This window comes from Schistocerca gregaria, chromosome X (assembly GCF_023897955.1).
Source record: "Schistocerca gregaria isolate iqSchGreg1 chromosome X, iqSchGreg1.2, whole genome shotgun sequence".
In the NCBI taxonomy this organism is placed as follows: Eukaryota; Metazoa; Arthropoda; class Insecta; order Orthoptera; family Acrididae; genus Schistocerca; species Schistocerca gregaria.
In genome coordinates this window covers 790,555,594-790,570,600 of record NC_064931.1, presented here as the reverse complement: position 1 = coordinate 790,570,600, position 15,007 = coordinate 790,555,594, and the positions used below count along the sequence as shown (strand labels likewise).

The window sequence follows — 15,007 nt, the reverse complement described above, 5'->3', positions numbered from 1 at the left end:
AACGTCTGTGGTCATCAGTCCCCTAGAACTTAGAACTACTTAAACCTAAGGACATCACACACATCCATGCCCAAGGCAGGATTTGAACCTGCGACCGTAGCAGTCGCGCGGTTCCGGACTGAGCGCCTTAACCGCGAGACCACCGCGGCCGGCCACACACACATTAAAGCACATGTTATTTTCGTGATAGGTACTCACGTTTTTGAGAACCATGAGGTGGTCGTAGAGAAAGGCGCACTCGCTCTGGAAGAGGTCCCACAGCGCCTCGCGCCGTTTGCTCTCGATGCGGCTGGTTGTGGACACGGGCGACACCAGCAGGTCTTTCTCGCTGAGCGTGGACACCAGCGGGCTGGGCTTCAGCGGCAGGGAGCGGTCCAGCCCCTTCCAGACGGCGCGCGCGCCCATCAGCCGGCGCTCGAAGCAGCGCTCACTCTGCGCGCGCTGCAGGCAGCGGCGCAGCGGCCGCGTCGGCGGCGGCGTGGGAGCCGGCGGCGGGCTGGGCGCGCGCGGGGGCGGCGGGGGCGGCGCGGGCTGTGCGGGCACGCGGTCGGGGCTGGACGCCTCGCTGGAGGAGGCGCTGCCGCTGCCGCTCTGGCTGCCGCTGCTGCCGCAGCCGCTGCCCCCCTTCTCCTTCTTCTCGCAGTACTGCACGAACTCGCTCCAGCACATTCCGCGGAACCGTGACAGTTGCTCGTCGTCGAAATCTATCCGTTGCAGGCAGTTCAGAACCTCTTCCAGTCCGCAGATGCTTCCGGACTTGCCTCGGCTAGATCGCTCGAACTGTGAACAAAGGAAACAGTTACTCGCACGAAATACACTGAGCAGTAAACTGATCTTCCGGCCATCAGCTGCGACGTGCCGTATCTACAGAGGGCAAAGTTCTTTGGCAGGTGGACTTTTTTTGTGCAGCGTAGTGCTAACAATGTGGGTTTTACGACCCGAGCACGCTTGCTGTTTCAAGTGAGTCAGTGCGCCATGTAGCTAGTGGAGGTCGGCAGAATTTTGAAGAACAGCATAAGGCGTACATTAGTACTTACTGAAAGTGAAGTAAATGTCAACGATATGTGAGATGTGCAAATGTTATTACGAGAAGAATATTTATTGGAGAATTCAGAGAAAAAGACTGCATTAAGAAGTTATTAAGGAAGTTGTACTCAGGTTTAAAGTGGCTCAGGTGGCATTTTTAACAATCTCGTGTGAATGGTAAGAATAATAATTGTCCCGTACGATGTTTTATATAGACTTCAGTAATTTTTTGGGGGAAATTTACAGAGCGGTACTAATCAGAGTGGAAAAAATGTTATGAAAATGGTGGCGAATGTGAGAATGTACTGCAGCTTTAAAGTTTTGAAGTTTTTTTTGTAATAAACAGTGATTATAATTACAAGCTTTGTTCATCACCATTTGTGAGTATGAAACCCATGCACATCCTACTATCTGAGCGAGGTGGTGTCCTACAGCTCTTATACATTTGAAAAATGTCAAATTGCCGCCTTGAGCTACTGGCTAAATACTTTATTAATGCAAACAGATCCAGTCGTTTGTCCGTCATCAGGTTCATAAAAGCTGAGAATACTTTTCTGAACCTAATAATGGTAAGACTGCTGGAACTGGTTGTGGAGATGAAGTACTTTACTAGCAGCTTAAGTCTGTAATATGACATTTTTCGTCCTATTATCTATTAAAGTACAATGCACGATAGTAAAACTGCATTAAAATCGAAACAGAAACATGGATTTCTTACCAGGCACGCGGGCAAAGCTTGTACCTTCCCTTGTTTACTTGTTTGTGAGCTCTTCGCTCCCTAACAAGTAATTTTCGATTTTATTTAATTAAATTTGTGACTGTTACTAACTAGTGAAATTAGCTGGAGGGGAGTGGAAGCATTAGACAGTGAAACATAAAGGCTGGGAACTCTTGAAGAGACAAAGGAAACAATATACTTTTTATGTCTATATACAGTGAATAAGGTCCATTAGCTTTTAATCAGTTTTTAAATATTGTAAGCTAAATTAAGGTTCCGGTCCTACATTAGTCGTCAGTATGATATATGAAGCGCTCTTGTAGCGTCCAAATGTTACACATAAGTGGTTAAAGAGAATAAAGGGAAGAGAAAATTTGAGGAACTACTGTACAAGACAAGGAAGATTTTCCTACAAACTGGAATTGTGCAGTCCCCATAGGACAGGAGTACTAACTGTGTCGGATAGGCACATGATTCAAAGATAGCGAAAAACGGAATTTCAGCCTCCTAACGATATTATTAGCATTTATCATGTCAGCACTGTAGTCTCTTTTCATACTTTAAAACATAACACACAAAGGCGGCATGTTTAAATTTTTTTCCGACGTATAATTCTCGGTCGTCTTGGCGCTCTTCAGACAGAGAACACATCAAGGTTGAATGCACTGCAGAGTGCCGCTACAATGGCTTGGCGACGGTTGTGAGAGCAAAAATTTGTTGTTGTTGCTGTACAATTTCGACCATGAGTCGGCACTACTCTGGTATCTTGACTAGTATCTGGCTTTACCTACTTGACGATGTCCACCAACGACTATAATGTAGCTGTATGTGGAGACTCAGTATGCTTTGAAAGTTACATTTTCCCACTGGACTGCGTAAAAAAGACCAGGAGGAACTAATCCGCCAGCTATGTGTCCCTCCCACGGCGGCGCGTAGTGGACCCACTTACTGGTCGTAGGTTGTGTTCCAAAACGGAACAGCATAGAGACAGAAGTGATGACACTTTCTGCAGGACCTGACCATGATTTTGCAGTACAGTGATCAAGCACGTACAGTGCAAGCTGTTACTGATTTGTTTGAATGATGGGGCTGCTAAGTGCTATACCACCTACTGCACTCCCCTAACTTAAGCCCTCGTAACTTCAACTCGATTTCTAAACTGAAGGAAACACTACACGGCATTCGCTTCGGAACTGCTACAAATTCGTCGGGCAATAGACCGCGCCGCTCGAACTGTCAATACAATTGGCACTGTTAATAGTATCCTACGACTTCCACATCGCAGGCAACGGGTAACACACAATGCTGGTGACTACTTTGGAGATCAGTAAAACTTTGAAACACGTATCTATTTTGTACGAGCTGTAAATAAATAGTTGTCACTGTTAAATTTCCAACTCTCGTATAACTATAAGTCACAATAAAGGTCGCAAAGGAGGTATGAACATGATCAACTGGCACTGGTGGAAGGATGGACACTGGCATGAGGACGTCCACCAAACAGTGTGTGATGGACACTCCTGGTCCACTCCACTGTTTCCACATCATTAACACATACAGAGCAGCAGCGCTGTGCTGTCCGTTGAGTAGACCAAGTCCTCCCTCATATAGGGGGAGGGGGAATGTTTCATACCGGACCTTTAAGATCGCTCCTACCATCATTTAGTAGCCGGAGGTCGCGTGCAGACAAAATCCAATCGTGTACAGTAGGGGTATGACTTGTGTAACATGCACCAGTTTTGGAGTAACATGGCGATTGAAGTAGACGACTACTGATGATGCTCGAGATACTGGAGTAGATTGTTGTAGAACACTCTGCAATGCGTACTGAAAATTTGTGGGCGTTGCACGGGATGCACGGGGGGTCAAGACAGTGGCCAGGTACTTGATGGTCTTCATCCGTGGGAAGGGTGCTAGTTCAGCGTCAGGAAGGCTGCCCTTGATTGGCAGCACTGCATATTATTTCACTACCATCGAGTTACCTGCCGCTGCGCCGTACGTCATGCTTGATTCAATCGTCTGTCGTGTTTCTGCTCCCGAGTGAACCAAGAGGAGCAGATCGTATGCGTATGCTCGACAAGAGAGCAGAAAGTGTTCTGTCATAGCGTGATTTCCGTGAGCATAGATTTGATGTTCCAAGTGAGGGGTTTCAGCGCAAAGATGTGTAGCGGGGTCGACAGTGGACGGCCTTGTCAGATACATCACCTTATCGGAATGGGATTCGTTAAACGACTGTTGACTTGTACGTAGGTGCTAGCATTGTCATATATAACACGTATGACATTGAGGTAGAGTGGTGGGAATCCCATCCGAGCCATAATTAAGATAGGAAACAGTGATGTACTTTTGTCATATACGCTATCGAAACTGATTGCAAGCATAGCTGCCTAGAGCTCGCATGTTGCAGCCAGTGCTATCACATCGCTATATTTACCTGTAGACACACTCACCTGACCATCTGGGGTCATCCGTTCTGGTGAAAGCACGCTGGGAAGAAGGGGACGAAAGTGCGCCGACAAAATGCAGGCAAAGGTTTTGCTGTCCACATTAAGGAGAGCTAGCGGAGGGTAATCAGTGATCGTCATACCATGGCGTGGCTTATGCATAGGGGTGGTGATGCCCATGACGTAGCGAGGAGGAACAAAATAGCATGGCGTGAAAAGTTCTTGAAACGTGCTGGTCCATCTCAGGGCCATTAACATCCGGAAGGCACGATAGACTTCTACAGGGAACCCGTCTATCAGTGGATTTGTTAAGGGAAGCCTTGTCGATGGCAGCCTTCACTTTATCCCTGGTGATCCCTTCCATCAATTGGGTATCCTCTCCGTCGGGGATAGTGCAGCTGATGTAATACAAGACCTGATCAGCTGCTGTCGCATCGGCAATCCCAGGGCCGCAGATATTCTGGTAGTGATTGGCGAAAGCGGTGACTATTTCAAAATGGTTGGATGAGGGGTTGGTTACCCTTCGTCATCGCCACTCATCCGTTGCTATATGATGCATGGTAGGTATTTCATGGTCTTGTGAGTCCTGTAGATGCTTTCTCACAAGGAGTCCCTGTAGACGACGCCCAGCCATCGTTACTATGCGCGCCTCAATCCGCTGCTGCTTCCTCTGGGTAGCTGAGTCGGTCCTTAGGTGTCTAAGTCTCTGAGGATGGCGTAATAGGTGTGTAGTTGTGTCATTCCGCCATGTCCTTCCTGTGTCGTATCGGAGTTTGGTGTAGGGAGGTCTTGGAAAACCATAACCATCACTCTCAAATCGTTCTATAGGTGGGGTGTCATCGTTGACAAGTCGTCCAAGTCTCTGTTGTGCGCCATTGACATATCACCTGCTGGAGATGTGTGATGGTCATTTTAAACAATGTACGACTACCCCAGACAGGTTGCGATTTGAGGAGAAGGGGGCAGATGGAAGCACTGTGGTCAGAGAAAGCCAGCACCCACTGTTCAGCATCTTGGACATCAGACACTACCGCCCAAGAGACGTAAATCCTATCAAGTCGACTTTCTGAATGGCGTCTACTTCTACATAGATACTCTACAAGCCACCATACGGTGCGTGCGAAGGGCTTGTTTAGTATGTGGGCCCACAGGCATTCCCAAACTTCTCTTTCCATGTGTCAATGAGCCAGAGCTCTCGGACGATCATATGGAGTTCTTGACAGTTATTAAATAGAGCCGTCCGATCTTTCTGTTCCACGGCAGTGGAAGTTGCCTCCGAATATGCAACTAGCATGCTGCACTAAGTACAAAGGGACAATGTCTGTGGAGAACAACGTGGCTGTCTCCTACTGGCGGATGGAACCAGACAGAGTGTATATATTGATGATTTGCATGTCCATAGTGGTGAAGACCATGCCTTGTGCCGTTGGGAGAATGGCGAGATATGTATAGGGCATTCCTTCACAGATGTGTGCAGCCACACCCTGAAAAGGGAGTCAATGGCAGAGGTGTACGGATGTGTTTGCCAACATGAGGCAGAGCAGTCAGTTGTGTTTCCTGTAAGAGAGCAGTGTCAACATCAGATGCCTAGGTAATGTTTTATAATAGAAATAACTTTGGCGCCGAACTGATGTGGTAGGCATTGATCTTTGCAAATCTGTATGATTGTGCGACACAATAGGGGGAGGTTTGGAATCACATTGTAGGTAATCAAGGGCGAACAGGGCACTTATAGACCATCCTGTCCAGGGCCCACAGTTGCATCCTAGGTATATCTATATCATGGGCACTGGAGGCCCTTGCACTGACCAGTGGTCGGGGTCAACTTCTACGTCATCCCTCGATGCAGAAGTGTGGAGTCGCAGCTAATCACTCATTTGCTCTGGCACTATGGCTTGCTTGACTGATGGAGAGGCATTCAAAGGGATGGACACATCCTCTGGTTCGACGACCCCTTGACTTGTTGGCGGGGCTGGTGGTGGCTCCCACTGCAAGCGGTATGTCATTGTAAGCCGTGGCATCCCGTTCTCAGACTATGCGATGTTTGCATTTACGATGCTTGAATGACTGCTGCTCCTGCAACGGGCCTACCATGTCAAAAGATGAGAGTGAATCGCACTGTTCCAGCACAAAAGGTGCCACCGGTATTATCGTTGATTATTGCTGTGGAGGCTGTGCAACAATTATGTTGGTGGCGCTGATACAGGATCCAGACGGCCATACAAAGTCTTTGGGGGGCAACTAGAGCCATTGCATAGTAGACTGGCAGGGACATTAGTTGTGATTCAGGCTTGACATTATAGGCTGGCATTTGTGTGATGGTGCACTGAAGACATGCTGATCGAACATGCCGTTCCTCACCACATGCCTGAGCAGATCTAGGGCTGGTCGTCGTAAACGACGTCCATGCCAAAGCCGCACATCTGGAGTTCTGTCTTGCGGATGCCATTGCGGACTGGGTATGTTCGAAACGGTGCCCACCGTTTGGCTATAGAACCATGGAAGGCGTCCATGACGTCGGCCGCTGGGAGTTCGAACAGATGTTCAAAGACCCGAATTGCCTACATGCCCAGTCTCACATGTTTGACCATCACTGGCCCCAGGTCATCGTCGGTGTGGCAGGAATGCAGGATCTTATTGTATGTAGCGTCACTGGTGGTTTTAATGTACACCATGCTGTTCAGCATAGTTAAATGGATGCCCACTACATTCTCCACTGAGATTTTGATTACATAAAGAGGAAAACACTCTACCTCGAGCGCTTTTGGTCTTGTGTAGTCATTGCAGACTGTGAAAATGTGTGTTGATTTACAGAATCTGTGTGCCATTGATCTGGAATACAAGTTGGCAAGCAAATAACAACCATAGAAGGCACTAGCATGTGCGCCTCGCTGGCAGAAACACCGGACATCCGTACCGCTAGGCTGCTTAAGTTTGAGTGCGAGATCGCAAAATGTCAATGATGTTTACTGCATTCAACTCCCCACATACTGTCTAGCATGCAACCAGAATATTGCCTGCTAATGGCAACAGGGGGTGGGACTGGAGATAACCAATGATGAGCACAGCAGGGGGCTACAGAGCATAGCTGAACTGCTTAGTCGACAAGTAACTCACAACAGTATTACTGTGTTCGTGGTGCCCCACAATAAAAATTTTAAGGGATTAAGGTCGCGGAGACAGGGATGGCAGAAGGAGTTGGTACACGTACTGGACCTCCTCAACCAACACATTTCCCATTAAAAGTCTGTGTGAGGTGTTCTCGGACATTTAGGAGAAATTGGACTGCCCGTCCATCTTGAATGAACCACGTCTCCAGCTATTGCTGGAAAAGTACCTCTACGAGGACAGGAAAGTTGTTTGATAGAAACTGAGCATGCCTGGCATCAGTCAACTGGTTTGCTAGTATGTAAGGTCCCATTAGTCTACCTAGAACAATTCCTGTCCATACACTAACTGAAAATCGGTGCTGATGCCTTGGTTCTTAGAGGCCCACACATATCAGCTATGAAAACTGACTATATCGTCTCACATGAAACCAGCTTTGTCTGTTAACAGTATCTACGTTATGAAAAGTATCTGTTCACCACATCGGTGAGACTAGAGCGTATCTGACACCAATAAATGTTGAGATACTACGCACACTATCCGGGATCTTCTTCCACTTGTTTCAATAGTCGCTCCTTCACAACAGGAGTATGAACAGTGAATGGTCTGTCACAGTTCACTGTCATTGGAGCTCTGGAGTCAAAGTCTGCTAATCACTTGGAAAGACGACCGACTGACTATACAGATGGTACACTACATTTACTATATTTTTCAGCATACAGGACACAGTGGCTACTTACATTTACCAGACCACAACAGAAGATCAGTTATGTTATTCCGCATGTTAAATAATAGGCTTCCATTATGGTGATAGGTGCAGGGATAGAAATACAATGTAAAAGTATTTCACAGACGGATCAAAACACAAACTGGGTCCATTGGAACCAATGTATGCACTGCACTAACTCAAAACCGTAAATACGGTTTACAGTAACAACACTAACAGATGTTCACTGCCTGCTGTATCCATGGACAATAACAGAGAAATGTGTCCTCATTTGTCTACTGCATTCTGTAGGCATAAAAACATTATTGTTCTTAATGCAGATAAGGGTAATGCCACCGTCATGCTGAACAGTGAGGACTATCATGGAAAAATCAATGATATTTTGGTTCCCTCCAATTACAAAAAACTCCAGAAAGATCCGACTAGTAAGATTTTAAGAATGACAAATCAACGGGTGAAAGCATCTTCATTTGGCTCCGACGATAAGAAGCTGCTTTGTAAAACAGAAGCGTACCCACCTAGACTTTATGGCTTACCCAAAGTTCATAAACCTGGGATTCCCTTGAGGCCAATTGTCAGCGCTATAGGCGGACCAACACACGAGTTAGCTAGACACCTTGCCTCAATGCTGCAGCCTTATGTTGGTAGGACGGGCAGTCATATTAAAAATTCTGCTCATTTCATTGACAAGTTAAAGGAAATGAGCGTGGGCCCGGATGATATCCTCGTCAGTTTTGACGTTGTGTCGTTATTTACCATGATTCCGGTAAACGAAGCTATCTTACGCATAGCGGATATTTTTCCTACCCATATTGTGGCATTATTCCGACGCTGCCTCACCACAACTTTCAATACAATAATAACTTTTATGAACAGATTGACGGGGTGGCTATGGGCAGTCCTCTCAGTCCTGCTGTGGCTAACTTATTTATGGAGACTTTTGAACAACGGGCGTTGCAGACTGCCAGTAAGAGACCAGCCAGATGGTATCGCTATGTCGATGATACATTCGTAGTATGGACACACAGAGCAGAGGAGGTGGATGCCTTCCTGACACATTTAAACAGCATTAATCCGAAAATCCAGTTCACCATGGAGACGGAAAGGAATGGGCAATTGAACTTCCTGGATGTGTCTGTGGTTAAACGACGGGACGGAACGTTGGGCCATAAGGTGCATAGAAAGTCCACACATACTGATCGTTATGTACACAAAGAATCAAGCCACCACCCTAGACAAAAAAGAGGTGTAATGAAAACTTTGGTAGACAGGGCGTACAAACTTTGTAAACCTGTTTATTTAAAAGATGAGATTCAACATCTACGCTCAACTTTCGTGAAGAATGGCTATTCTAACAATGATATAGATCGAGCACTTCGCTCTAGCAGGGAATAAGGAGTAACGACGAACAACAGTGGTCCAAGGGCAAAGTTTTTCTTCCGTTCATTAGTAAGGTCACAGACCGGATTGGGAAAGTTGTAGGCAAGTATGGGGTGGAAGCTATTTTCAGACCCACGAGGAAAATAAAAGAATTTTTAAGGTCGGCAAAAGATGCACGACACCCTTTGGCTACACCGGGGGTATATAAAATTCCTTGTAGTTGTGGACAGGTTTACATCGGTACCACAAAGAGAAGTGTGAACACCCGTCTTGTTGAACATGAGAGGAATTGCCGCCTGGGTCACACGGATAAATCGGCCGTAGCGGAACATGTTTACCAGGAAGGTGATCATGAAATAAAATTCAGCGAGACGAGCGTCATATCAAAAACCTCGCATTATTATGCACGCTTGTATAGAGAGGCTATCGCGATTTATAAACATCGTAATAATTTTAACAGGAAAGACGAAGGTGTTAAACTGGATAAAATTTGGATGTCAGCGTTGCACCGCAAGAGTGACGATCGATTACTTTCAATCGAGAATGTTGGCGTTACCAGAGACATAGCCGACGCCACGTGATCAACAGTGGCGCCCTCTGTACTGCCTATATAATCAGCGCTTCCTCGAGTTCTCTTCGCAGTTCGCCGCTTTACCTCCGAGGACGTCTCCCGCAGTCGGAGACGAAACGTCAGGAGAGAGTTTTATACTTCGACCACGGCCTATCAGCCCGGAAGTTTTAAGTGAAGAATATCAGTGTGCTGTTAGATTCTTTATATGTGAGGTGTTCTTTGTGTTTAAACTTATTAACAATTTGCTTTCTTGTTTCTCATCATGCTATGGCAACATCCCATGTTCCTTTTGTTTATTATGTGCCAGATGAGTACCTGGCATTACCTGGGTATGTACCAGTGTTTATTTCAATCTGCTATTAGTCTGTCTCCTCCTTCCTTCTGTCTGTCCATCTCCTCCTCCACCCTGTCTCTGCCCATCTCCTGCACCCCTCTCTCTGTACATGTCCTCCTGCCGCTCTCTCTGTCAATCTGTTTCTCTCCCCTGTCTCTATCTGCTCCACCCCCCTGTCCACCTCCTCCTTCCCCCTCTAATTTCATCTCCTCCTCCTCACTCTCTCTGACCATCTCCTCCTCTTTTCCATCAGTCCATTCCCTCCTCCCTCTCTGTCTGTTCATGCCCTCCTCTCCCTGCCTGTCTTTTTTCCCCAGTCTCTGTCCACCTCCTGCCCCCCTTCACTCTGTCTACTTCCCCCGTCTCTACTCTTTGTCCATCTCCTCCTCTCCACTATCTGTGCCCACCTCTTCTTCCCTCTAGCTGTCTTCTCCTACCCCTTTTCTCTTCATGTTATCATGCTTCTCCCAATGGAAGGCTGGTGGTTCTTACCTCCCCCCCTCCATCCCTCCCCCCTCCCACAGTATTTTTCTCCAGATTGTAACTATCCGACATATGCAAATGTCAAATATATTACACATATTTCACATGTATTTGTACACGTATTTGACCTGCACCTACAGCGAATTTCGCCCTGCCGTTTCATTTTCACGCCACTCACTGTTTATGACGTCATATTCCCTGGAGTATGCACTGTACAACTATATAATTTTGCAGTTACATCCAGTGGTGTATGTGGATACTGTTTGCGAAATGTTGTGTGAATAGAGTTATAAGCAAAAAAGAAATAAATTAGAGCGTCATGCATGATATGGCCGTATTTCACGCATCCTAATGTTTATGGTGTCATATACTCTTTACTATGTGTCGTGTAATGATATATTTTTCTAGATACATTCAGAGACATATGCGGATGGCGTCTGCGTGCTGTGTTGCAAATAGAGTTAGCTATAAAGAAGTAATAAATTAAAGCGTCATGCATGATACGGCAGTTTTCCATGCATCTGAGTATTTGACGTCAAGTCTCGTGAACTGTGTGTTGTACAATGATATAGTTTTGTATGTACAGTCAGCGCTAGAAGTCTGCGAAGAGTATTGCTAATGAAGTTATTAGCAATGAAATAACAAATTGAAACGTCTTGGATGATGCGGCAGTTTTTCACGCATCCCAGTGTTTATGACGCCATATCTCCTAATTTACGTGTCGCACAATGATACAATCTTTCTGCTAAATTCAGTGATAAATGTGAATATTGTCTGTAAAGTGTGTCACGAGTACAGTGAGTGGTAAAGAAGTAATAAATTAAATCGTCATGCTTCGTGTGGCAGTTTTACCACATGAAAATGTGGTAACCGATAAACCTTTTTCATCATTTTATGGGGATCATCAACGAAAAAGAAATTATTAAGGGTTTTTAATTATGTGTAACGTTTGTTGCAAGTCTCACATTCATAAATACTTGATATCTAAAGTATGGGTATTCGAGGATCGTGGGCTGCTCTGCTTTTTCACTCCCATACCCACCCCTTTCATAGGTAGGTCGTTCTTACTCCACAGCAATGATTTAAAGACGGTAAGTGATATGTGTACCAAGTCTGGTTGAAATCGGTCCAGTGGTTTAGGAGGAGATGTGGAACATGTAAACATACATGTACACTATGAGAGCAAAAATATACGGACGCCCACAAAAACATACGTTTTACATATTAGATGCATTGTGCTGCAACCTACAGTCAGGCACTCCTTATCACTGACCTCAGTAGTCATTAGATATCGCGAGAGAGCAGAATGGGGCGCTCCGCGGAACTCAAGGACTTCGAACTTGGTTAGGTGATTAGATACCACTTGTGTCATTCGTCTGTACGCGAAATTTCCACACTCCTTAACATCCCTAGGTCCATTGTTTCCGATTGATAGTATAATGGAAACATGAAAGGACACGTACAGCACAAAAGCGTACAGCCCAACCTCGTCTGTTGACTAACAGAGAACGCCGACAGTTGAAGAGGGTCGTAATGTATAATACGCAGACATCTATCCAGACCATCACACAGGAATTCCTAACTGCATCAGGATCCACTGCAAGTACTATGACAGTTAGGCGGGAGGTAGGAAAACTTGGATTTCATGGTCGAGCGGCTGCTCATAAGCCACACATCACGCCAGTGAATGCCAAACGACGCTTCGCTTGGTGTAAGGAGCGTAAACATTGGAAGATTGAACAGTGGAAAAACGTTGTGTGGAGTGACGAATCACGGTACACAATGTGGCGATCCGATGGCAGGGTGTGGGTGTGGCGAATGCCCGGTGAACATCATCTGACAGCGTGTGTAGTGACAACAGTAAAATTCGGAGGCGGCGGTGTTATGTTGTAGTCGGGATTTTCATGGAGAGGACTTTCACTCCTTGTTGTTTTGCGTGGCACTATCACAGCACAGGCCTACACTGATGTTCTAAGCACCTTCTTGCTTCTCACTACTGAAGAGCAATTCGGGGATGGAGATTGCATCTTTCAACACGATCGAGCACCTGTTCATAATGCACGGCCTGTGGCAGACTGGTTACACGACAATAACGTCCCTGTCCAGACCTGAATTCTATAGAACAGCTTTGGGATGTTTCGGTACGCCGACTTAGTGTCAGGCCTCTCCGACCGACATCGATACCTCTCCTCAGTGCAACACTCCGTGAAGAATGAACTGCCATTCCCCAAGAAACCTTCCAGCACCGAAGTGAACGTATGCCTGCAAGAATAGAAGCTGTCATCAAGGCTAAAGGTGGGACAACACCATATTGAATTCAGGCTTTACCGATGGAAGGCGCCACGAACTTGTAAGTCATTTTCAGCCAGGTGTTCGGATACTTTTGATCACATAGTGTATACGTACAGCCATTTATAGTATGTATAGATTAAATAGTTAAATATTTAAAACCTTGTTACACTCTGTTTATTTGTTTTTTTTTAAGATGTACGGTTTCAGGTAAAACCGATTATTTGTGTGAATATGGTGTTACTGTACTTGTAAATAAACAATTGTCAATCACGATTTATCTCCCCACCACGGCGAAAATGTCATAGATGTGGAATATTTAGCGAGGTGGTGCAGCTGGGAGAATAAAGGCTCAAAATCTCCCCATTCATCTGATTTACGTGGTGTGCAGTTCATCTACATCCGTACCTCCTCAAGCCATCTTACGGTGTGTTCCATTCACCAAAGCCGCGTGGGAAAATGATTGTTGGTACGGCTCCGCATCACATCCATTTCCCCTTAATTTGTCGTCGTGATAGTTTCGCGAGATCTACGTGGGTGGAAGCAAAATGTATCTCGTCTCGTCGTGGGACTTACACTTTCGGAATAGTAACAATAAAACTCTCAGTGATGTACAATGCTTCTCTTGTAGCATCCGTCACTGGCGTTAGTTGAGCGTCTCCGTAACGCACTCCAGCCGAGTAAACGATTCCGCGACGAAATGCGACGCTTTTCATTGGATCTCCTCTAGTTCTCCTACTAACCCTCCTTGGTAAAGATCCCAGACTGACGAACGGTACACAATAATCCGTCGAAAGAGTTTTTTGTCATCCACTCCTTTCGTGGATGAATTACATTTCCATAAGATTCGCCCAATTAGTCTCAGTGTGACATTCCCTTTCCCTACTATTTGTTTTACGTGATCATTCCACTTTAGGTAGCCCCGCATGGTTAATCCTAAGTATTTTGCGGTAGATGCAGTTTCCGTTGATTTTTCGCCTATAGTGTAATCGAAAAGTAGTGGATCTATTCGCCTCTTTATTCGCAATACGTGGCATTTATTTATATTCAGAGTCAACTGGCAGTTCCCGCATCAACCGCGGATCCGTTGCTGGCCGTTCTGGATTTCGCTTCAGTCTTCTGGCATTGGACAACAGCACTGGCCTTGAACAGCATCACGGAGACTCCAATGCTATGCATTCGGCCTTTCCACTGTTGAGCTGTGTCAGTTGATTTTCTATTACACCATCGTTTATCACAATGTCTACCATTACGATATTCGTGTGATGATTGAAACGAGGAACAGTATTACGGTTTTCCAGGTTGAAATAATTTAGAAAGACCATATTCAATAATATTTACTGCTTCTGTCTATCATCTTCTGTTTCGGTGGCGCTGTGTTCACTGAAAGATTGAACAGATGATTTAGATCCACCTATTGTCTTTTCATCAGACGAAAACGTCTTAGAAGTTTTATTCAGATCATTTGACAAAAGTTTACTCTAAAATTCATGGAATACTTTCCGCATCGCTCTCCTCACTCTCATTTTCACTTCACTGTGCTTCTGTTTGTTTGCCAGCTTGTGGCTTTGCTTCTATCTGAGGTGCTCTATTTTCGTAGCTACTTTCTAAGACGGCTATTGAACGACATTGGCTCGTTGCCATCCGTCACAACCTTCCTCGTCACAAACTAGTCTAATGCAATTTGTACAAAGTTTTTCAGTTATATCTATTCGTGCTTCAAATTTTCGTCGTCAGAGCTGAATATTTTATTTTGACTACTTTAGATATTCTGCAGTTCGTGTTCACCAAAATTTGTTTCCTATCTTTTTCTAACATTCCTCGTAACACCCGTAGTCACGGATGATATAAAGGCGTTATGATCACTGATTCTCTCTTCCACCTTATCAGATTTGAGAAGGTCGCGTTTGTTAACTGTTAGGAGATT

At 45.5% G+C, this 15,007-nt stretch overlaps 1 protein-coding gene across 1 annotated transcript in view; it reads right to left on the bottom strand.

Annotated features, from left to right (window-relative positions):
- Positions 1 to 15,007, bottom strand: part of LOC126298321 (uncharacterized) — an 897,137-nt gene that overhangs the window by 181,033 nt on the left and 701,097 nt on the right. The window contains exon 9 of the mRNA XM_049989619.1: positions 199 to 780. Coding sequence (XP_049845576.1) covers positions 199 to 780 — 582 coding nt within the window. The remainder of the gene's footprint in view (positions 1 to 198; positions 781 to 15,007) is intronic.